This window comes from Ahaetulla prasina, chromosome 2 (genome assembly GCF_028640845.1).
Source record: "Ahaetulla prasina isolate Xishuangbanna chromosome 2, ASM2864084v1, whole genome shotgun sequence".
Taxonomy (NCBI): domain Eukaryota; kingdom Metazoa; phylum Chordata; class Lepidosauria; order Squamata; family Colubridae; genus Ahaetulla; species Ahaetulla prasina.
The window spans coordinates 260,290,145-260,314,749 of NC_080540.1; the positions used below are offsets into that span (position 1 = coordinate 260,290,145).

The 24,605-nt window shown below is 38.0% G+C and overlaps 1 protein-coding gene across 1 annotated transcript in view; it reads left to right on the forward strand.

The window, feature by feature from the left end:
- The window catches only part of LOC131192955 (multiple C2 and transmembrane domain-containing protein 1-like), a 144,676-nt gene that overhangs the window by 2,407 nt on the left and 117,664 nt on the right, over positions 1-24,605 (forward strand). Inside the window, exons 2-6 of the mRNA XM_058172595.1 lie at positions 7,425-7,567; positions 7,940-8,019; positions 8,949-9,057; positions 17,349-17,387; positions 22,742-22,912. Of these exons, the coding sequence (XP_058028578.1) occupies positions 7,425-7,567; positions 7,940-8,019; positions 8,949-9,057; positions 17,349-17,387; positions 22,742-22,912 (542 nt within the window). The remainder of the gene's footprint in view (positions 1-7,424; positions 7,568-7,939; positions 8,020-8,948; positions 9,058-17,348; positions 17,388-22,741; positions 22,913-24,605) is intronic.

Here is a 24,605-nt window from a genome sequence, read left to right on the forward strand (position 1 = left end):
AGGTCTTTGGTTATTTGGGTATTCTCCAGTGTAAAATTGGAAGTGTCTTGGTGACGTTTCGACAAAGTCTCATTCGTCATTTTCAGGCTGGTGTTTACAGCTTTGTGCTTCTAGGAGCAATGCATGATCACACCTGTTTCTTCCTTTTAACTGCTAGTGGGGGTTTGAACTGATTGGTTGGGAGCTTGGCCGTGTTCTGATTGGGTGGAGGTGTGTTCTGATCGGTTGGGGGTTTGACTGTGCTCTGATTGGATGGTGGGGTTGGCTGTGCTCTGATTGGATGGGGGTCTGTTTGGGTGGGTGGGAGCTTGGTTGTGCTCAGGTTAGTCTGAATTGCAGGGGAATTTGAGTTGGTGAGCTGCATTGCTATTGTTTGGCTTCGTGGTCGTGGTCGTGCTACATCTTCGTGGTGGGTGTCAGTCTGTTACATGTATGGATTGGAGGGGTTTGAAATGGCTAATGATGCAGCTGCGGTCTGGCTTCTGGTCCATGGTCGTGCTTCATCATCGGTGTGGGTTTGAGTCTGCTTTCGGCATGGATGTGTGGTGGTGACATGCTGTGTGGCACTCGTGAGTGTGGGTCTTGTGTCATTCTTCATGTTAAGGACTCGTTTGTCGATAAGGGTGGGTTTCCAAATGGCTGGTAGGCGGGAGGTATCATCTTGTTTATTCATGCTGTGTGGGTGTTTTTCTATCTCGATGGCTTCTCTGATTATTCTGTTGTTAAAGTGTTCAGTTTTGGCGATAGTTCTGGTATTTTTAAAATCAATTTTATGTCCTGTGGCTTTAAGGTGTTGGACCAGTGAAGAAGTTGGTTCTTTCCTGGTCCAGAAGCCAGACCGTAGCTGCATCATTAGCCATTTCAAACCCCTCCAATCCATACATGTAGCAGACTGACAACCACCACGAAGATGTAGCACGACCATGACCACAAAGCCAAACAATAGCAATGCAGCTCACCAACTCAAATTCCCCTGCAATTCAGACTAACCTGAGCACAACCAAGCCCCCACCCACCCAAACAGAACACACCCCCATCCAATCAGAGCCAACCCCACCATCCAATCAGAGCACAGCCAAACCCCTAACCAATCAGAACACACCTCCACCCAATCAGAACATGGCCAAGCTCCCAACCAATCAGTTCAAACCCCCACTAGCAGTTAAAAGGAAGAAACAGCTGCAATCACGCATTGCTCCTACAAGCACGAAGCTGTAAACACCAAGATGACGAATGAGACTTCATTGAAACGTCGCCAAGACACTTCCAATTTTACACGGAGAATACCCGAATAACCAAAGACCTACATACAAACACCCGCGAAAACCTCAGAATAGATATATATTAAATAAGACATCCCAGCAAAATTATTCTGCAAGTCATGTAATAAATTATGAATCAGCACTCCAATTCACCCATTTCTAGCAAATAATATTTGCTGCTTTAATGTATAGTCTTCTGAATTGGTTGTCAGAGAGGATCAGGTCATATGAAGAATCTAAAATTTTGCTCAATAATATTGTCAGAACGATAATTCTTAGAATCATAACTGATTCCATGTATTACACTGAGTATTGTATATAAAAACTATTTTAGAATTATTAATAGAAGAAATTGAGAACATTATGGCAATATGTTATTCATTAAGATTAATAATCAATAGCATGATTTCTCTTGAAAAATGAACTCTATAACAAAATGCTATAAAGACCATTTTAAAACATATACTAGAAAGTAAGGTTACAAACTAGTGAATATTTTAACTCTGTAAAAAAGGTAGATTTGTTGTTGCACAAACTTAACTTTATATAAAATTTATTTCAACAGTTCAGCAAGGTAGTGGTCATATAATTATATCTTGGAAAGAAATATAATTTCTAAGTAGTTTCTCAAAATAATGGACCTGTTATTTGTTTATTTCTTTTCTGTGTTTCATGGAAATTGATAAGTAAGGTGGCACAGCATTTGATTCCTACATATTGAAGAAAAGGTTCAGTAACTGTATGCCATCAGAGGAAGTTTAAGAATGGTATAGGAAAAGCTAGTAAAAATAACTAGTGCTGTTTATAATGTTTCACGGTTCTTATAGAACAAGAATTATCCCCATTATTTATCTTATTCATTGTATATATAATCGTGATTTGACACATGACATATACAATAAATAATATTGCTGTAAATAATACTGTGGTGGTAAATCAAGGATTACCTGTATGCAACCTAACCAATTCTCCTTGATTTGCATAAGGCTTTCTGTCACTCTTATTAACATTCCTCCTTCATTCTTAAAAGTTTATTCTTACAGGAAATTGTAAATATAACAACCATGGTATGTTTCAGCTTATCCTGAATAATTCTTGCTAATGTGTTTAATCTATGATTTATGGACAGCTGTTAAGAGGATTGGGTCTAATATTGACTACAGAATTGTGTTTTATGAGCTAATAATTTATGTAGGTTTGTAACTGAGCGTCAAAAGAAAGAATTTTGCTGTCATACTGCCACCATGTGCTCAGGAAGGATTGTTGCTGTTACAATTGCTTTCAGGATTTTTTAATAGTGAGACTGAAAAATACTTTAAGAATATATTTTTAAATAAAATAACAATTGCCATATTAGATTATAAGATAAAAAGCCTTAAACATTTTGATTAATATTAGAAGTCTGCTTGAAATATTGTTTACTCATAAAATATTACTCATATTTGTATTTTGAATTAAAATGAAATGAATGAAATATGTTAAATATGGGTTATACTTGTTATGGGCAACTTACTCAGCTTTATATTTACATGGCATGATACTTTTAATGATAAATATTGATTAAACCACATTAGGGTAATTTTGTTTCTAAATTTCATTTACGTTCTAAATCATGCATGCAAATATATGTCTATACACTTTTGCTCATGTGCACATTTTATTGTAGGATTAGATGTTATAATTGGCTATTTAAATCCTTTGATACATTCTGAATCCAGACTGAATATTCTAAAGAATGTGTGGAGATACTTTTCGTGTAAAGTTATTCAGCGATCAGGAGATAATTTGATAGATAGTGTATAAACACACAGGTTTAAATTCAATGTAGAACAAATTCAGATATTAAACTACTGCTTCTGTGGTTTTTTTATTGCTTAATTTACCTCAAATATTTTGTTCATTTCTGTTGTATAAAGTCTTTTAATTATTAAGAAAGAAGTTAATAAAGGATATTTCCAGTGTTTGGCAAAATAGAGCATTAATCTGAATTTGACTTGGTTTTTAACTTAATCTGATTATACACTGGAAGATAATTTTGCCTTGTCATTGCCTGATGAAATATTACAAAAATATAAACTGCATTTATGCAATGATTTTTAATAAGTGAAAATGCATTGCATGTTGCTCTTATTCACAGTAATGAGCAGTATGCATTTAGTGCTTACTTTAAAGTAAAGTAGAAATAAATACTTTACAAACATGAAAAATTATTTAATATAAAACAGAAGACATTTTTATTTATTTATTTATTTTTATTTATTTTATTTGATTTTTATACCGCCCTTCTCCCGAAGGACTCAGGGCGGTGTACAGGCAGAAGTAAAAAAGACAATACAATGTACAATTTAAAATGTAAATTAAAAAACTTAATTATAATTAGCCCGAAACTTTAAAATATATAAAAAACTAAAATCCCATTTAAAATTGATATTAAAAATTTAAGAAATTTAAAAGACCGCTAAAATTTAAGCCAGCCCCGCGCGAATGAAAAGATGTGTCTTCAGTTCGCGGAAGGTCCAAGGTCAGGTATTTGGCGTAAACCGGGAAGCTCGTTCCAGAGTGTGGAGCCCCACAGAGAAGGACCTTCCTGGGGCCGCCAGCCGGCATTGCTTGGCGGACGGCACCTGAGAAGTCCTCTCTGTGAGAGCGTCGGGTCGGTGGGAGGCATGAGGTAACAGCAGGCGGTCCCGTAAGTACCCAGGCCCTAAGCCATGGAGCGCTTTAAAGGTCGTAACCAAAACCTTAAAGTGCACTCGAAGGCCACAGGTAGCCAGTGCAGTCTGCGCAGGAGGCGGTGTTACGTGGGAGCTACGAGTAGCTCCCTCTATCACCAGCGCAGCTGCATTCTGGACTAACTGAAGCCTCGAGTGCACCTCAAGGAGCCCCATGTAGAGAGCATTACAATAATCCAAGCGAGAGGTAGCAGGCGTGAGTGACTGTGCACAAGGCATCCCGATCAAGGAAGGCGCAACTGCGAACCAGGCGAACCTGGTGGAAGGCCCTCCTGGAGGCGGCCGTCAAATGATCTTCAAGCGACAGCCGTTCATCCAGGAGGACACCTAAGTTGCGCACCCTATCCTTTGGGGCCAGTAACTGCGCCTCCAACAGTCAGCTGCGGCTGCAGCTGACTGAATCGGGATGCCGGCATCCACAGCCACTCCGTCTTGGAGGATTAAGCTTGAGCCTGTTTCTCCCCATCCAGACCCGTCGGCTTCCAAACACCGGGACAGCACTTCAACAACTTCATTGGGGTGGCCGGGGTGGAAAAGTACAGCTGGGTGTCATCAGCGTACTGCTGGTATCTCACCCAGAAGCCACTGATGATCTCACCCAGCGGCTTCATATAGATGTTGAACAGAAGGGGCGGGAGGATCGACCCCTGCGGCACCCCACAAGTGAGGCACCTCCCGGTCGACCTCTGCCCCCTGTCAACACCGTCTGCGACCGGTCAGAGAGATAGGAGGAGAACCACCGATACGGTGCCTCCACTCCCAATCCCCCAACCGGCGCAGCAAGATACCATGGTCGATGGTATCAAAAGCCGCTGAGAGGTCTAATAGGACCAGGGCAGAGGAATAACCCGTCCCTGGCCCTCCAGAGATCATCCACCAATGCGACCAAAGCTGTCTCCGTGCTGTATCCGGGTCGGAAGCCGGACTGGAACGGGTCTAGATAGACGGATTCATCCAGGTATTGGGGTAGCTGTCGCCACAGCACTCTCTACAACCTTCGCAACAAAGCGAAGGTTGGAGACTGGACGATAATTACCCAAAATAGCTGGGTCCAAGAGGGCTTCTTGAGGAGGGTCTCACCACCGCCTCTTTCAAGGCGGCAGGGAAAACCCCTTCCAACAAAGAAGCATTGATAATCCTCTGGAGCCAGCCTCGTGTCACCTCCTGAGTGGCCAGTACCAGCCAGGAAGGACACGGGTCCAGTAAACATGTAGTGGCGTGAAGCCTCCCCAACAACCTGTCCACGTCCTCGGGAGCCACAGGGTCAAACTCATCCCAAACAGACTCAACAAGACGTGCCTCCTCTCCCTCGCTTGGATCATCCCAATTTCGGTCCAGACCATCCCGGGCTGGCGATTTTATCGTATAGATAACCACTAAACTCCTCGGCACGTCCTGCAGCGGGTCATCCGCACCTCCTGATGAAGGAGGGAGCGGGTCACCCGAAACAGGGCGGCCGGGCGGTTATCTGCCGACGCAATGAGGGTGGAGGCGTAAGAACGCCTCGCCTCCCTCATTGCCACTAGGTAGGTCCTAGAATAGGTCCTAACTAGTGTCCGATCAGCTTCGGAACGGCTGGACCTCCAGGTGCTCTCTAGGCGTCTTCTCCGGCGTTTCATCTCCCTCAGCCCCTCGGAGAACCAAGGGGCCGGATGAGATCTGCGCCGGGTCAGAGGCCGCAAAGGCACGACACGGTCCAAGGCCCCAGCCGCAGCCTGTTCCCAGGCCACGACTAGTTCCTCAGTCGTGCCGTGGGCCAGATCCTCAGGAAATGGCCCAAGCTCCGTCAGGAACCTCTCAGGGTCCATCAGGCGCCTGGGACGGAACCAACGAATAGGTTCCGTCTCCCTGCGATGGTGGGTGGCGGTTCGGAAGTCTAGACGAAGGAGGAAATGATCGGTCCATGACATTGGTTCTGTTCCTATATCATCTAATACCAGATCATTTAACCACTGTCCAGAGATATAAATCAAATCCAGCGTGCCTCCCCCCATGTGCGTAGGGCCATCATTTACTCGAATCAGGTCCAAGGCCGTCATGGAGGCCTGGAACTCCCGAGCTGCAGTCGATAACAGGCCAGCTGATGGCAGGTTGAAACCCCCCTGACTATAAGGCTGGGGTCTCAACCGCCACAGCGGCAGTACCTCAACAGCTCGGGCAGGGCTGTGGTCACGCAGCAAGGAGCCAGGTACGCGATCAACAAGCCCAACTGATTCCTATGGCCCCACCTCACATAGAGGGATTCACAGCCGGCAATCTGAGGAACAGTGGCCTCCCTCGGCTCTAGATCTTCCTTAATGACAACCGCCACCCCTCCACCCCTACCTTGGGCCCTCGGCTGATGAAATGCTCGGAAACCTGGAGGGCACAGCTCAACAAGGGGAACCCCCCCCTCTGGACCCAACCAGGTTTCCGTAATGCCCATAAGGTCCGCGGACTCCCCCTGAATAAGATCGCAAATCAGGGGAGCTTTGTTAGCCACGGACCGGGCATTGCATAACATCAACCGAAGATCCAAGCTCTGAGGATCATGGCCGCCCGAGGAACGGGTAGGAACTGGGGGGGCGGAGCACGTGATCACTTTCAGGCATCGAACATGTGCTCCCAGCTCTCGATACGGCCCCCCCCTCCGCCATATCTGCCTCTCCCACTAACCACACAGATGGAACCACACTCATCTTCAGGAACATCACTCTCCCCCAAAACCTTCGGACCTTTTAAAACCCCGCCGCAAACACGCGCAGTGACTGGCCCCTCCCTCGGCGAGCTACCCGCCCTTGCCCTCCCCCCCCTTAAAAATTCCCTATCTAAAAATCCCCACAGGTTCTTTCTACGCGCATGCCACCTCTGTGGATCCCAAGACCCGTCATTGAGGCCGGCCCTTGGTAATGTAGGGGGCCATTCCTGCGAGGCGGGGGCACCTCGCAGGCGCAAGAGTTCAATTGAGGAATATCGCATAATAAAATCGGTGAAAAAGTTGGCTCCATCTCGAAATTTTATTCTAGGAATTGCATATTTTGCTTTAAGAATTAATGTATGAGTTTATTCTCTTTTTCAAGAGTATTTTAAAGTGCTAATTTTAAAGAAACTGTATAAAAGCACTGATAAAGTTTCATGATATCCACCGTATATAGAACCTACATATATAACAAAGCAAGGAAAATAAATAATAAATAAATAATAAACATATGGTAACAACCAATACATAATACACAGCCTTCTTGTCACATTAGACAATATTAGAATTACCAAGCCTTGAGTTTCAAAGAAAATAAATGTATAGAATTGATCCAATCTCACTCTTATTTTAATCTTTTAAAAATATTTGTTATTCAAGTCATCTAAAAAGAGAAAACTAGCTGCTTATTGTTGTTTTTATGAGCTCCCAAGAACGTCTAGTTTTTATATATAACCTTAACTTTTGCTTCAGGAACAAGTGATCCATATGTCAAATTTAAACTTGGCGGAAAAGAAATCTTTAGAAGTAAAACAATCAGTAAGAATCTTAATCCTGTTTGGGAGGAAAGAACTTCCATTCTTATTGAAAACTTAAGGGAGCAACTATATATAAAGGTAAGCCACATCCAGTTCTCCTTAAAAATAGCAATAATGGTATATTTTACTAATCTCATAGCTTAATCTTGTTACAAAAATATTGTTAAAAGACACAATACAACGTCCTTATTAAAATTGTAATAGTCATCAAAATGTTCTAGAATTAAAATAAAGTCTTCATAACTTTGATTAATGTTTGGGAAATTATGCCAGCCAGAAAAAGAAATAGTAAAGTATATTTTATAAAAATGAGTACATGAACTTTGAGACCAATTAATTTGCAGTATCATCTAATAATTGCATGCCTCATGTATCTATTTGTGTAAACATTGGCTTGTTAAGTTTATGAAATCTTTTTTTAATAATAAAAGTGCTGTTTGTTCATCTTAGGTTTTTGATTATGATTTTGGACTTCAAGATGATTTCATGGGGTCAGCTTTTTTGGACCTGAATTCCCTAGAACAAAATAGGTATTACTTTATGAAACTCATTGAATTTCATAATGTATTTCTTTCTATTTCAATGTGACTAGGAATACAGAGAAAAAAAGAAGCAGCAGCTGAATGTTATACTGCCAATACTAGTTAAAATAAAAGTACAAGAGTTGAATTATCATAAATTTATGAAAAGAGAATTAGGAACTCTTGTCTTATTTTTCCCTCCTCATCTAGTTTTCTTTCGTTTTTACATCTTTTAAACTACTTTGGGAGCATTTCAGACTGGAAATATTTGTGGTGGTAAGTATCCACCATATTCTCATCCAAATGGCCCCAGATATTTTCTACATATGTCTGAACACTTGCAAAGATAAAAGAAACAGGTGATAATGAGGAGTTGAAGTGGAGGTAATCCCTTACCTTGGAACAGACAAGACTTGGAGTTGGGAAGGACCAAGCTGGGAATGACTTGGATCGTGGTGGGTCCTTGGCTAATGATCAGGAGAATTCAATTGACAGCAAAAGGGATTGTTGGGATTGCATTTTTAAGCATGATGTTGTATTTTGTGACCACATCACTTAGTGACAGAAATTCTGTAACTCAAGAACTATCTAATTACATTGATTTTACTAAATATTGAAAGTTTGTATGAGGAAAAAATATCCAAACTTTCAAGTGTTTAGTAATAGTTTGTACAGAGCAACGTTTCTTATCTAGGATAGTGTGAACATTATATTCCTGTCATTTAAAAATGTCAGGCAGTCTTTGGTATACATTAAGAGCTTTAGCCATAAGTTTACAAAAATCCTTGTTCTTTCTTAACATTCCTCATTGTTTATTTAGTGAAGGTGACAGAAAGGAAAACGTAACTCGTGAATTCTTAAACTCTTTGTCCTGAGGTAGGCAGCCTGTAGAGTATCAACTTTACTGTTTTCATTTTTCTATTGACCTGTTTTTCTAGGCCTATTGATGTTACATTGAATCTGAAAGACTCACATTATCCTGACCAAGATCTTGGGACTATACTGTTAACCATGTTGCTGACCCCAAAAGAGCAGCAGAGGGAAGGGGTAAGTGTATGCTAAATAAGTCATATAAGCAGAACTTCCAAGTTTCTAATTGGCCTATAAATGTCTGAAGCTAATTAAAAGAGAGTAATTTTTTTCTGAGTGTGTATATAAATGAATGCATGTAATTGAACACCACATTCTAAACATTTACAGCTAGGGATGAGCTTTTGTGATGGATTTGACTATAATGTAATTGTAATGAGATGCTAATAGAACAGAATATATAATTAATATAGAATATATTTCATACAGAAAATCAAATCTAGGATTTTGCTTTCAAGGTCAACTTACAGTGAACCTTGCCATTAAGGAAACAAATAGTGAACAATTTCACAAAAAGAATGAAATGCCTCACTATTTTTTAAAAGCGAGGCCAAAAAAGAGGCCAGAAGCAAAAATTGCTATATTAAGAATTGGTAACAACCTAATCTCATGGTTGGAATAAAAACAACAACAAATTTTCCTTGTTCAAGTAGTCAAAAGTAAATACTTTTAAACTGGTATGTAAGAAAAAACATTATTTGGAAATATGAGTCCAAATATCTCTTCCTAGGTAATATTATTCAATATTTTATTGCTTCTCCTCTAGGACAAAGAACCAGCAAAAGTGTGAGGCACAGCCCTGAAAAATTTCCAAAAGATATTACCAAATTAAAATCTCTAATATGACAGAATGAGGGGAAGTTATTAAATGCTATATATAACTGAGTTACATTTAAATGGAATCAGATTTCTAACCCACAGCTTTTTCTAATGAGGCATGCAAATGCCAAACACAGCCCTTCAGCAAGATTCAAAGCAATTCTGTCTATTTTGTTTCACTCCCACAATCATCAAAGTACAGGCTCAATTAGGCTGAGAGATAGTGACCAGCTCAAAGCCACCTATTGAGGCTATATATGGAATGTGGACTCTGGGTCATTCTAATCGTAATTCAGTATCCTAACTTCTGTACCATTTTATCACTCTCACAATTGTGCAGAATTTTAGAAGAGAAAAAATGGTTATGGAACGTTATTCTTTGTTATCTGTGAAAAATTAGAAGATATATGCCATTGTATACTTTAAAGAATTCTACTTTTCAAATTAGTCAGCTTTTTTGTTGTAGTAATTTGGAATTAAAAAGTTACAGTATTGAAGACTTTTCATCAGATATTTATCCTATATGTTGTCAAAACAAATTATATTTTAATTATCTCATACCAACAATCCAGTCATACTGTAATGGTAACTTGAAAAGTATCAGAGATAGGATAAAAATATTGAATTAAATTGTGAGTTTGTAGTGCTTCAAAACATATGTGGAATGCAAAGGCATTTCATTACAAGTTTTTGTCATGTATAGTACATGTTTTTAATAACATACATCTCATACTGAATGTAAAATGCCTAGTAGCCAATGCATGGTTGCCTGAGAAGTAAAGAATCTTGATGTGGACCATATTATGTTGCATAATATGATACAATGGTTATATGCTAATTTATTGTTGGGTTAAAAGTAGCTTTCATTGTAAAAGGATTAATTAAAATTAATATTATGTTCACAGAGATACATTGATTAAACTTGATTTAAGTGTAAGCATTCATGAATTAATGAAAGTTCAAATGGATTAACTTCAAATCCATCTTAACAAATACATGTTAAAGTATTTGGGAAAATTGCAATATCAAGAACATGTTATAGATCATGTTTTTTATGAATATGTCTCTGTTCATTGAAGCAAAAGAGTAACAGATTTTCAGTTGTAGGGAATGGAATGGAATTGTTGAAGTGTTAGATTAGGAATTAGAAATTGTTAATGATTGGCGTTTTAATGAGTGCTAAAAAGGAGAACAGAAACATTCTATTTGGCTAATGGAGTACCAGTAGCTGAAAAAAACTATTTTTTGTTTGCTCTACACCAATTCAAACTTCTCATAGTTTAAGAGAGGTGACATATTTTCAAAACGTTTTTTTATTTATTTTAACAATTAAAAAATAATTTAAAACTTTTCTATATTTGGGAGTAGATGCTTAGCTTCTTTATGTGGTCTCCATGATTCACACATATCATGACAACATGCAGTCTTCTAGAATTTAGAGAATTTATTTGTTTATTCTTCATAGCATAGATATGCAACTCTTGTTGAATCTCTTCAGTTTGTTTTCAATTTCTGCAGTGAACATATACATTCTCATAGCTGATTGATTCATTCTCTCGATGCTTCTAGAATTTTCACTTCTCACTTCTCTTTACATTGTTATACTTTCATTTTAATTTAATTTAATTTAATTTAATGTTTAAAGAAACCCTTGATCTTCCAGACTTTAATGCAAGCAGCTTCATATACCTTTTCATGTCCTTTGTAATTTACACAACTTGTGTAATGATGTTGTGATCACAATTACACAAATTATATGATTTGCTTCTTACATAATTTGCATAGTAGCATTAATCAAATGATGTTTTAGTGTAATACCAGCATCATGCTGCCTGGTATTATTTTCCTCCTGATATCAGCAACTGATGTAATCCGTTTCATTTGTTGTAATGTCCTCATGTAAATTAAGTAAGTGATATGAATTGCATTACTGTGATAGTGTAGGTTTTCAATTTATTCAACTTATTTCCAAAGTATCTCCCAATTCGTTAAAACAGGGGTCTGCAACCTTAAACACTCAAAGAGCCATTTGGACCCATTTCCCACAGGGAAAAAAAACACACTGGGAGCCACCAAACTTGGGTGGGCATGGCCAACTCAATGTCACTTACTCCCACTGAGTCACATGACCCCCCTAGCCATACCTACCCAGCCACAAAACCATTCTCTCTCTGTCTCTCTCTCCCCCTCTATCTCCCCCCTCTCCCTTGTGTATCTCTCTGTCCCTCTCCCTATCTTCCCATCTATTCCCCCTCTTTCTATCTCTTCCCCCCCCTCTCCGTGTCTCTCTCTCACACATTCTATATATCTCTCTCCCCCTCTCCCTATCTTCCCCTCTCTCCCCCTCTCTGTGTATCACTCTGTGTCTCTCTTATGTCTCTCTCCCTCCCCCACTGTGTCTGGCTGTCTGTCTGTCTGGCTGGCTGGCTCTCTCTCTCTCTCTCTCTCTCTCTCTGAAAGCTGAGCAAGCCAGCAAGCTCTTCTTGGAGTGCTTCGCTACTCCTTTTATTTTTTCTTTCTGGAAATCCGGGCTGGCTGAGGAAATATCCCCAGCAGCAGCGGAAGCTTCCCTTTGGGCAACTGTCCGCTTCCTTCCCCTACTCCTCCTCTTGTGACCCTCTGGCCGGCTGTAGCTGAGCCATGAGCGTGTGCACATGTGGGGAGACCCTTCTTAAGTGAGTGGCTGCCTGCGTGTACGTGCATTTCCTGTGCTTTGGCGCTTGCCTGAGAAGGGTCTCCCCACACGTATGCATGCTCCCAGCTCAGCCACAGCCCACCAGGGGGTCACAGGAGGAGGGGAGGAGGGTCGCCCGAAGGGAAGCCTCCGCCGCGGCTGGTGATCATTCCTCAGCCAGCCCAGATTTTCAAAAATATCTAAAAAAATAAAGGGTGAGGGGCGGGGCCAACCAGTGATGGGGCAGGGAGCCACAGAAGAGGGCCTAAAGAGCTGCATGTGGCTCCAGAGCCACGGGTTGCCAACACCCACATTAAAACAATGTTTTACTGGCATTTTTCATGCATGATAACTTTTTGGTCAAAGGCTACAAGCCTTTGTACAGATAGTTCTTGCTTAACGTTGACCCATTCAAAATTATAACCATTCTGAACAAAGGGTACTTACAACTAGTACCTGTAGTTGTAGCCATGGTAGTGTTCTGACCCAGCCTTCGCAAGCAATGAGAAACCACTTACTCACGAGTAAAATAAACCCGTTTATTCAAACAGGGAAAGAACAGTCTTGTCACGTTGGAAAAACAACCCCAAAAGTAATTAGTCACAAATGAAAGTCTTTTCCCCTTCTGAAACAGACAGGGCAAGAACAGTCTCTATTCACATGAGAACTCAAGATAGAAAGTCCTTTCAATGATTAAGCCAAGCAGAAATAGTCCCTGTTCACACCGGCTGAGGCAAATTCACTTGCGGTTATTTTCCAGCAGGGAGATTCAGTTGGCACCTCAAATACAGAGCAATTAGTCCCGACAAATCTGCTTCTGGCAAACGACTCTGACTTGATTGATGTACACTGGAAAACAGATGGTTGTCTGTGACAACAGGCCACTCCCTAACCCCTACTATTTATTTCCCAGCCAGGGAGGGGCTGGCTAATGTCTACAACTTCTGTTCCCTGAGTTCCATCCGTTGCTCTCCTCTCTACGCATACGCACATGTGGGATGGGCCCCATCTGTTCCTCCCCATAACTTAGCTCAGGCCCCGAAGACAGCTGCCTCTTCACCTGGGGGTGGACAGAAGACCTCATCTCTGTTTCTGCCTCTGATTCTGCTTCCTCATCAGAACCTTCCAAAGACACCGAAGCTGGCCCAGGATCCCCCTCCCCCTCCCCCTCCTCATCTGACTCTGCTGCTAGCTCTGCTAACAACAGGTTGTGGTTCCATGTTCATGATTCAGGTGCCTGGCAACCGGCTCATAATTATGAGCAGGGGATTGGACTAGATGACCTCCAAGGTCCCTTCCAACTCTGTTACTGTTACTGTTACTTTGCAATATCTTGCAGCACATGATTGCATTTGCAGCCTTAACTATAGCTGCCAATAACCAAAGTCAAAGGGAAACTGCCAGAAGATTGCAAATGATTATTATGTGATCCTGAGATGCTATGACCATGTGAGATTTGCCTATGACCATAATTGCAACTGCTGGAAGTGCTATCATAAGTCAGTACAGTCACATGACACTTTGTGATTACATTGCTTCACAGTAGAGTTCGCAATCCAAATTACTATCTATGAGTGAGGATGTGCTTTTTTGTTTGTTTCTATAGCTCCAAAAACTCCATTGTGCTGTATTTAACACAACTATTGTTTTTCTTGCATTGAGAGAGGATTTATAGTAAACTTTTGTAAGCACCAATATAATTCCCTTTTTTTTGCCTACATGAGTTTGCCCTTGGAGGTGAAAAGTGGTGGGAGATGCTGAGGTTATAATAAGTGTCTTGTCATGAGATGTTTCACCAATCCTCCTAAGATCAGGAAGAAGCTTTGCTAGAGATAGATCTGGTGTTGTAAAGGCCTAACAAAGAAATACAGAGAGCAACCAACTGTACCCTGCTCCTATGACTTTGACTTAGTGTCTTAGTGCTCCCTCAAACATCCGAATAACAGACAAGGTAACAACTAAAGACATAATTGCAGAGGAATTCTGAGATATGCTAGCAAGATTAATCTGTAAGAAAACTAGATCAGACAAGGACCATCAAAGTCAAATAAAAGTTTGGTTCATAATGTGGTTTTGATAATATTTGTCAGTTCCTTCTGTGACTTTTCATTGCTGCCTTAAATTCAGAAAACTTTATGTTTGGATAACATTCTCTTGCTGCTTGTTCTTTTTTTTTTAATTAAAAAGTTTTACAGAAAATTTCCACAAATGCCTCCCCCCCCCTCCCCCCTCCCCTCCCCCCGACTTCTCAGAGCAAAATACAGGGTATAACATCTAACAATCATAAGCTAGAATACGCTAACTATCCATAAACTCCCATCCCTCCCCTAGAGCCTTAACTCCCCTTTTACATAAAGAAAAATATACAAATACGCTTTTTACTTTCTATTCATTCATAAACTATCTGGTACTTCTTGGTCTGATATTTGTTTTGAATATAATCAATCCATCTTCTCCATTCCAGTATATATCTTTCTTGTGAATAGTCTTTCAGATACGCTGAGATTTTTGCCATCTCCGCTAAATTCACTACTTTTAATATCCACTCTTCAATGGTAGGCAGATATTCCTTCTTCCAATATTGCGCTACCAATAGTCTAGCTGCTGATATTAAATTTAAGTTCAATTTAGTCTCTATTGCCGTACAGTCCATAATTATACCCAATAAAAACAACTGTGGAGTAAACTTTATCTTCTTTTTCAAAATATTTTGCATAACCCACCAAATTTTTATCCAAAATGCTTTGATTTTTTTACAAGTCCACCATATATGATAATAAGTAGCATCATCACATCACATCTCCAACATTTAGCTTGCAAATTCGGATACATACAGGCCAGTTTTTTAGGATCTAGATGCCATCTATAAAACATTTTGTAAAAATTTTCTCTTAAATGTTGTGCTTGTGTAAATTTAACATTCCTAAACCAATTTTTCCCATGTTTCCATCATTATAGGTTGCTGAATATTTTGTGCCCATTTTACCATACAATCATCTTGCTGCTTGTTCTTATATGCTATAAATCTGTCTGATCAAAATGTTACAAGTTTGGGCTGGATTTATGATTTTGAAGAAAATTCTATTGTTCTAATTGCCCACATACAAATGCTTGTCCCTTTCTTCATCCAACATTTCTACAATGTTTGGGACTTCTTGTGTATCCCCATTCCTTTGGGAATTCCCTGGATTCAGCAATTTTGTTGTTGGCACAAGGAAAAAAACTTCGTAAATCATCAACATTTGCTAAATTTGCTGAAACACACATCCCACCAAAATCTATGACCAAGATTAAGTAAAATGAAAAGACCTCTACCGCAAATATTGAGCCCTGTATTTGTGGATCTTTTACCTGCCAGTTTCCTCCATCTTCGATCCTGCCTACAATTCTGTTGTCTATTCACATTTGGGTCTTAGTTTTAAAGGAAGAAACCTGTAATTAAGGTGTACCAAGATCTTGTTCTCTACACCAGAAACAAAGATCTTCTCTTCTTCCAGGATTTTAATGATAAAAGAAAATCCCATTACGTTGATCCTGCTTTTGGAAAATGACAGTCCCTAGTTTCTCTTGGTTCCATGACCTCTTGTTAACTGCTGCTTTCTTCCAGGGCTGAATATTGTCCTACACATCAAGTCTTTATTGGTCTTGATTAATGCATACTGGCTCACTGGAGTAGCCTTTTGTACTGTAATACTAAAAAAATGCAGGTTCAGTTATCAGCTCTGATTTATACTTCTTGTTCATGCAGGCTTCATGACTATAATCTTAATTACAGTTATTATTTGTAAAGAAAAATTCCCTAAATCAAGAGACTCCTGTAGTATCACTTTGATCTTGGGATGTTTTTCAGTACAGTTTTTTCACACCTGAGCTCCACTGGGTGGATAGCTTTGGCTGAGATCATTCTCCACTATCAGGGAATCAGTCTTTTATCTTCAGATGCTCTTCAACAATCTTCCAACTACTCTACGTTTTGGGATGCTATTTGGGGACCTAGTAGATTAGGTGCATAGCAGCATATCATCAGGAACTCTAGTAGTTTGGGCCTTTGAAAAGCAGTGCCATTGCTTTTCAATGGCCCAAACATTCACAAAAAAAGGTGATACCAAGTCTCTCTGGCTTTTACACCTCCACTGAAATTTTCTTATTGTAAAATGCATGTCAAAAGACAGCTGTATCCATGAAGCCTTTCAGGATTGACTATTAAATTAGTGTTAAGACATTTTCTTTAAAAATTCCTTTTTAAAAATTAAGCATAAGACAATAGTGCATGAATTTTTTAAAATTGTTTTTTAAATAATCTAATTCAAATAAACACACTGATTATTTAATAAACAAATAGCAATAGCACTTAGACTTATATACTGCTTCAAAGTGCTTTAAGTGGTTTACAGAGTCAGCATATTGCCCCCAACAATCTGGGTCCTCATTTTACTGACCTCTGAAGGATGGAAGGCTGAGTCAACCCTGAGCTGGTTAGGATCGAGGGAATTGATCTACTGGCAATCTGAGCAGAGTTAGCCTGCAATGCTGCATTCTAGCCACTGTGCCACCACAGCTCATACCTGTTCAAAACTGATCTTTCTTTGTATATGGATGCCTATTGTAAGTACCTGTTATCTTGAAGATTCCTCTCTCATATTGCTGAGTGAGGTCTTCAATTTCTATGTATCTTGTGCTCTGTGAAAGAGTAGCATGAACTAGGATGCTTCTACTTCCAGATAATTTTCATTTCTTGTTCTTTTTGAGATCAATACATCTTCAGGTACCATATATCATTTCTTTTCTTCATTAAATAATAGGCACTTAAACCTTAATTGTGTTTCAATGTGAATGTTTGTGGCTGTTTGATTTCTGTCTTTAATTATTTAAAATTTGTCTGATGTTTTTTCATGTGCATTACTCATTTAGAAGGCAACTGGCCTTTCTATATGAACAAGTAAAAGGTGATTAAAATGCTGTATTTTATTTGCAGACAATGCTAATGAGGAAGAGTTGGAAAAGAACAAGTAAGGTAATTCTTGACATGTAGCCTTGAAATAACTGATATTTTATAATTTATCACATTGAACTTCAGGCTGTGACATAGTTTATTCTCTGTAAATTTTATTATTTTATTATTCTCTGTTGTATAATCATGACAATGGAATGGTCCTTTAATTACTAAAAAAATTCTTTTATATATACTTTGGTAATAGCTTATATAAGTTGGTTCAGTAGTTAAGGCTAGAAACCAGACTAGAAACCAGATGACTGTGAATTTTAGTCCTGCCTTAAGCAGGAAAGCCAGATCAATGACTTTGGACCAGTCATTCTTTCTTGACCCAACTCACCTCACAGGGTTGCTGTTGTGAGGAAAATAAGAGGAGGAAGATGTATTAGGAAAATAAGAGGAGGAAGGTGTATTAGGTATGTTTGCCATCAGGAGATATTTAGAAAAAGGCAAAAAGATAATAAAGGCAGAATATTAAATAAATAAAGGCATTCAGAACATTTGAATGCATGTAAGCAGTGGTGGGATTCAAATAATTTAACAACCAGTTTTCTGCCCTAATGACCTGCTGGGTACGTGTGGCTCGGTGATCATGTGATTGTGTGGTCATGGCCAACTCAACGTCACTCAGGTCAAAGGGCGCTTCGTCTTAGCTGTTACAGTGTAATAAGAGTTAACCAGAGAGGCAGTTTCTGTAAGCAGGGCAATAAAGATTAGGCTAGAAACAACACCAAAATATTTCCTTCCTGCCTTCCTTACAGGATTAGCCCTGTAAAATGAAAAAAAACAACAACAACCAGTTCTCTGAACTGCTTAGAAAGTTACCAACCGGTTCTCCCAAATAGGTGCAAACTGGCTGAATCCCACCACTGCATATAAGGTTAAAAATATATATCAGTATCTATTCATATATTATGCATATATATTTAATCTCTATCTATATATTACATATATAGTAATTATTATGACTATGTGACAGACAAATCTAAAAAATGTGAAGTACAACTATAAAATATACATTTTTTTAAGCATGTATATAAATATGTACATGCTTTGGTCATGAGCTTTGCCTTCCTGCAGTTTTGGGAATGACAAAATACACTATTTAATAGGTAATATAAATGTTTCTATTTTGAGAAATAGAATATTTCTATTCTTTTTTTGAAATGCAGAAATGTATGCAACTTGTTTCATATATTTTAGTAATAGACAAGAAGTATAGAATGGAGCTTTGTTCTCACTGCTTGTTACATGCTCCAAGATGTTTTATATCCATTTGTCCCTGTATAATCTATCTCATATTCTTTAATAGTTTATTTTTAAAACATATAAAATGTTTACACTAAGGTAGTTTTTTATAGTAAACTGCCTCCCGCAGTAGTGCTGTAGCATCTTTTTAAGTTCATTATTCCTCATAAGATATTGTTGCCTCTTCATTATTATAGTGCTTCACTATATTTTCCCTCCTTTAAATCATAAACTGAATCAAATACACAACAAAATCCCCTAACTTTTTATCATTCTGACACTAATATGATAAATAAACTGTTAATTACTTCTGACAGTACCAGCCATTATTTTGCCATTAGAAATAATTGCTATTTTCGCCCTGTATCGGTGGTGGTATTCAGCCGGTTCTATCAGGTTTGAGCGAACTGGTAGCAGCGGATGCGGAAGGCTCCGCCCACCTACCTGGATGTCATCACGTCCTGTTTTTGATGCTCTGCACATGCACAGAAGGTCCTGTGCATGTGCGGAGGGGTTATGCACGAGTGACGTTAGTGCGCACACATGCACGCTCACATTTGCGAACCGGTAGCGAAGGTAAGTGAATACCACCCCTTCCTGTATAGATACATAAGGTTACATTCTAGAACATTTTGCTTCTAGAAATCATAAATTCCATGCTAAAAATAAGGAACAAAAATCTAACACTGGTAGTTGTTTGTTATCATTTGGTACAAGTTTATGTTGTAGGTCTTGTCTGTTAGCAATGTTATGTCATTTGATTCTCTTTGTGTATGTTCCTATAAATAAAATAGCTTTTGCCTTTCTAGATATAGCTTTATTATTCTCTTACTAATGTTAGAAGGTAGGATGAGGTATCTGACAGTTGTTCCTAAATATTTGCTGTTTCTTACCAGTCCTTCTTATTATTGAATTTTTATTTGGGAGCCAATACTGGGTGAATTACCACCCAGTAATTGTTGTCATTATTGAATTTGTAGAGGTTTGTTTTTTGCTTTTGCATCTGATACAGTGCCTTTCTTGAAATAAGACCAATAAAAATACAAGTTTGTTTTCATTATTAGAAAAGAGATTCATAGCTAATTATCCATGAATAATTGTGCTGGATAATACTTGGGACATGAGTGGGAATTGCTGTGTGATTTAATATATCTCAGAAGGAATTTTTCTGTTCTTAAATTCAGTTTGCAATTTTTCTGCTTTTGCATTGACTTGTGAATAGTATGATATCTTTATAACATTACTAAAGTTATACTTCCATGCAAAGAGGATAAAATGTTTTCTTGACCGTTACACAGCAGTATCAATTTAGGAATTCATCAGGATATCATCATGTACTTGTAGTATTTTTTGAACAAGTAATAAGACTTGGTAGATTAGTTGTGGTTACAATCTGGAAATAACATGCAAAAATAATTTATGGCAACTAAATATTTATGCATTTGAAATTCACAAATATTGGCTGCAACATCTCAGGTGATTTATTTTGAACTGTGTTTTGTTTTGCTGAAAAGTCACCTTTTCACAAAATAGTGTCTTTTCACAATTTGTTTTCTTTTTTTTCAGATCTGTGTAGATGCCATTTTTCTTGTGTACTGGATTTACTGTCAAACTACTATTTTTTTCCAATATTTAATTCAACGTTAGACTAGAATTTTAGCATCTACCCTATTATTACTTTTATTTATTTAAATTGTTTATGGCTGCCCACTCCAAAAGACTCTGGATAGTGTTCAAAATAAGAAAATAATGAATGAATGAATGAATGAATGAATGAATGAATGAATGAATGAATAAATGAATAAATAAATAAATAATCATATAATAAATAAAATAATAAAAAATGTGCGGCCCACGCACATTTGCAAACCGCTAGGGAAGGTAAGTGAATTTCACTCCTGGGAAGGAGGTTAATCACTGCCACACAGTGATTCCTAACCCCAACGGCCAGAGTCAATAGTATCAAAAACTGTTTGAGAGATCAAGGAGCACCAGGATGGATGCATTTAGCCCATCCCAGCTTCACCATGATCTTAGCTGATATGAAATTTTGTTGGCTTTGTTAATATTTAAATGAGGCAACAACCTCAAAATCCCAGGATTACTGACTAGACTCCAGTTTAACAAGAAATCTGTGATGAGCACTCCTTAGGAACATTTTTATACCATCTACATAGTGATTTGATTGTTATGCTAGCCCTCATTTAACTAGCTTGTGCGGTGTTCTGTGAAACACTTCGCTGAATTCAAAATATTATGCTAGGACATTCCCACAACTTATAGATAGCCAATTTTAAAAACGAGATAATATTGGTATGGCAAGACTTGTTCTTGAGGTACTGTGTGCTGATTTCTAGCAATTACTGTATTGTTCAGACTATAAAACACACTTCTCCCCCAAAAAAGTGGGTGGAAATGTCTGTGCATCTTATAGAGCGAATGTTGCCAAGCCCCACCCACCCGCCGGCCCCCACTCTTTGGCCTCTGCCTCCAAGCAATTTGCCTCCTTGTAGCAAACAGCCTGATCAGCTTCAGCACAGCCTGATTTAGCATGAGCAGCTGATTGTCAGTTGTATTGGCCTCCCAGAATACCTACAATCAGCTGCTCCAGGCTGCGGGGATTGCCGATGCCTATTGCCACCTCTGCGCACCCCATTGTCAGCCTCTGTGCGTCCCGTTTATAGCTTCCATGTGCCCCATTTTTGGCCTCTGCACATCCTGTTTAGCGGCGATAGACGGCGGCAGTGATCCCTGCTGCCTGGAACAGGCTGAAAACAGGATGCACAGAGACCAAAAGTGGGACGCACAGAGGCAAAAAATATTGTGCCATATTTTGCCACAAAATATTTTGAACGGATGCTTATTTAGATAAAAGAAGATGAGAAAATAAATCTTAAAATGTATTTATATCAGTGCACTGGGATTAAGAAATAATTTAAGTTATAGAGTGTAACAAGAAGTCAATTATTAACAAAAATGATTTCTCAATTGGATGAGAAGAAAAATACAAAGAGTTTATATTAAAATGGGCCTCTATTCACTGTGTTGTTTATGCTTTTTAGTTTTTCCTTATAAAATCTTGTATCGGAATAAATGTTCAAAAGCCAGTAGAGACAATGAGGATTTGGGTAATCCTTATTCATGAATATCAAATATGTTCTATTCACACAATCAGGATTTAAGGCATTGTTTTCAGTCAGATATTATGGATATTTTGTTCTGAATTCTTTGTTGTGGAATCTTGTTGTGGTTAGTTGCCATGCTCCTTAGGTTAAACACTGATGCTAATTTGTAAACATCTTTTTCTGGCAGTTAAATGAAAATTTAAAAGGTTTTATTTTAATTTTCAATGTATGTCCAGAATATTTCCCCAGATATCTACAAACCACTATTTTACATAAGTTCTATTTTATTTCAGATGTCTTATTTTTCTTTCAAACTATATAGTATCAAGGTAGCTTTTAAATTCAGCTCACTTTTTGCTTGCAATTGTTTTAAAAAAGAAATTTGGTCTTTTCTTTTCTTTTTGTTTCCTAGCTTTAAAGTTTTTGCAGTTTGTAGTTTTGTAGTTTTTCTTAAGTCTTAACATACTTTGAATAACTGTTGGATATAAATTATAGTGACAATAAGACCTAGGGGTAATTGCATCATTATCATTATTAGAAAGATAAAAAAGTAGAAGTAAATTTATTGAATTTAGTGTATTTGAAAAGTTGAGAGATTACTAAAATGATTTATAAAAGATTAAAGTGTGCATTTTTATTGCAAGTCAAGTACATTATAGCGGTTAGTTGCAAACATCTAAGAAGTTTAAATTAAATCTTTGTTTGCCATAGAACAAATTGCCCATTAATCAAAGACTTACCTGTATATATAATCACCATTCCATTTTTCCATTTTTTTTTCAAAAATGGAATAATACTAAAGACTAAAATGCAGTTGTTTCTTGCTATTCTAAAATTTTATTTTCATTAATAACCATTCATCAAAGAAGTTTCCTAAATATTAAGACAATTTTCTACGTTTCCTAAATATTTTCTTAAAATAATCATTCTGTTCTGAAAACAAATTACAAAGTTATTGTTTGCTTCTAATTTAATAAATGAGAGTTCTCTCTACACCTGAAGTTTCAGACCCAGAGTATACGCTTGTCGGACCTGCACAAAAAAGCTCAGCTATGGAGAGGAATAGTCAGCATCACTTTAATTGAAGGTCGTGGACTCAAAGCCATGGACTCAAATGGGCTGAGTGATCCCTATGTGAAATTTCGGCTGGGACATCAGAAGTACAAGAGTAAGGTAACTTTTGATTTTCTTAAACTATTTTTTAGAGACTAGTAGAATTTTTTTACTGTAACTTCACCATTTTTTTGGGTGAAATCATTATTTGACTATTATGGTTCATTGCATGGTCAGTCAGATGTTCAGATTGGATTTAGCATTTTTATCCACCTATTGTGTCCTTCTTAGGGGGCTGGGATAGGCAGATGTGGATGTTTCATGGTGTTTACAGATATTGTTATAAAATGTAAGCTGTTCTAAGTAAAGTCACCTTTTGCAATTGACTAGTGGTGATTTTGTTAATGTCGATTATGTCCAGTTGTTTTGGAATTGCACCCAAGGCAACTATTGCTATTGGTACTACCTTTGCTTTTTTTTGCCAGTCATTCTATTTCTATTTGCAGATCTTGATTATTATGTTATTATACAATATTAAACAATTGCAATAGTGAAATGTTGATTAGCCTTAATACTATACAATGTTTGGAATCTAGATTTAAAACTAGTGACTTACTAAATCAAACCTCTGAATACAATCATATGATTTTAGACCTGGGCTTAATCAGATAAGCATTAGGTTATATTCCACAAAATATAGATAAATGTTCTGCAGCAAGAAGTAGAAGTATGCTGAAGAAATGGAAAAAGTGCAAAGGATAACACCAAAAGTAATGTAAAGTTTGGAAAATAAACTTTGTGAAAAATGATCCCCAGCCACCAGGAAGAACAATTGTGAGAATGATGGTATTTGCAAGCTTTTTTTTGCTAGATTTGAAAATTCCTTAGTGTCCTGGAGAAGCAGACCTCAAATCTGGTGAAAACACTATCAGATGTCAGTGTCTGGAAGACTTGACCTTCACTGGCATTTTCCCAAGATTTGAGGTCTGTTCCTCCAGCATGCAGGAGGATTTCACTTGCCTGCACAGAGGGGAGAGGAAATTACTTGGCATGCAGGGTAATGGACCCCTAATACAACATCCCCCTCTACTGTCAACATCCTCTGCTGTCTTCTCCATTAACTTTTTGGGGAAGACAGCAGAGAGAATTGTATATTGTGATCATATGATTGCAGAGCATTTGGCAACTGATCATAAATGCAAACAGGTTGCCAATGTTTCAAAATGTGGTCATGTGACGGGGTATGTGTGTGAACTGTGCTTCTGTCTCAGTTACTGTTTTGGTCAGGAATAAAAACTCTTACTAAATTAAATGATACATTTTATGTCGCATTAAAGAATTGAATGAGGGATGTCCTATTTTATTTTTATGTAATGTTTGTTTTTAATAATTCAGTTCTTTTTATTATAGGTTTTTTTTTAAAGGAAAGAAAAGCACTGAGAAAAGAAATTAATTTTTAATGAATTTCATATTGAAAAAGGTGTAAAATCTGTTTTATCTCTGGGTCTCTAAGCAAGAAAAAAGTTAATATATTTTAAGCGTTTGAAGGAGAAACTAGAAACTAAAAACTAGGAACTCATCAGTTCTTTTGTGATGTAAATGGCAAATGTGGCAAAGCAATAAATAATGTCTTTTTATTATTTTCATACTTTTTGTGTGTTTTGAGAAAATTTTAACATGTTGCTCAGTGAACATTTTAATAAACGTTGACAAATATTATATTTCCTGCTATCCAGTAGACAAATAATATTTAAATCCAAAACTAAGTAGATAAATGTATAACTATTAAAATAATCAAAATTCTATTTTGTTA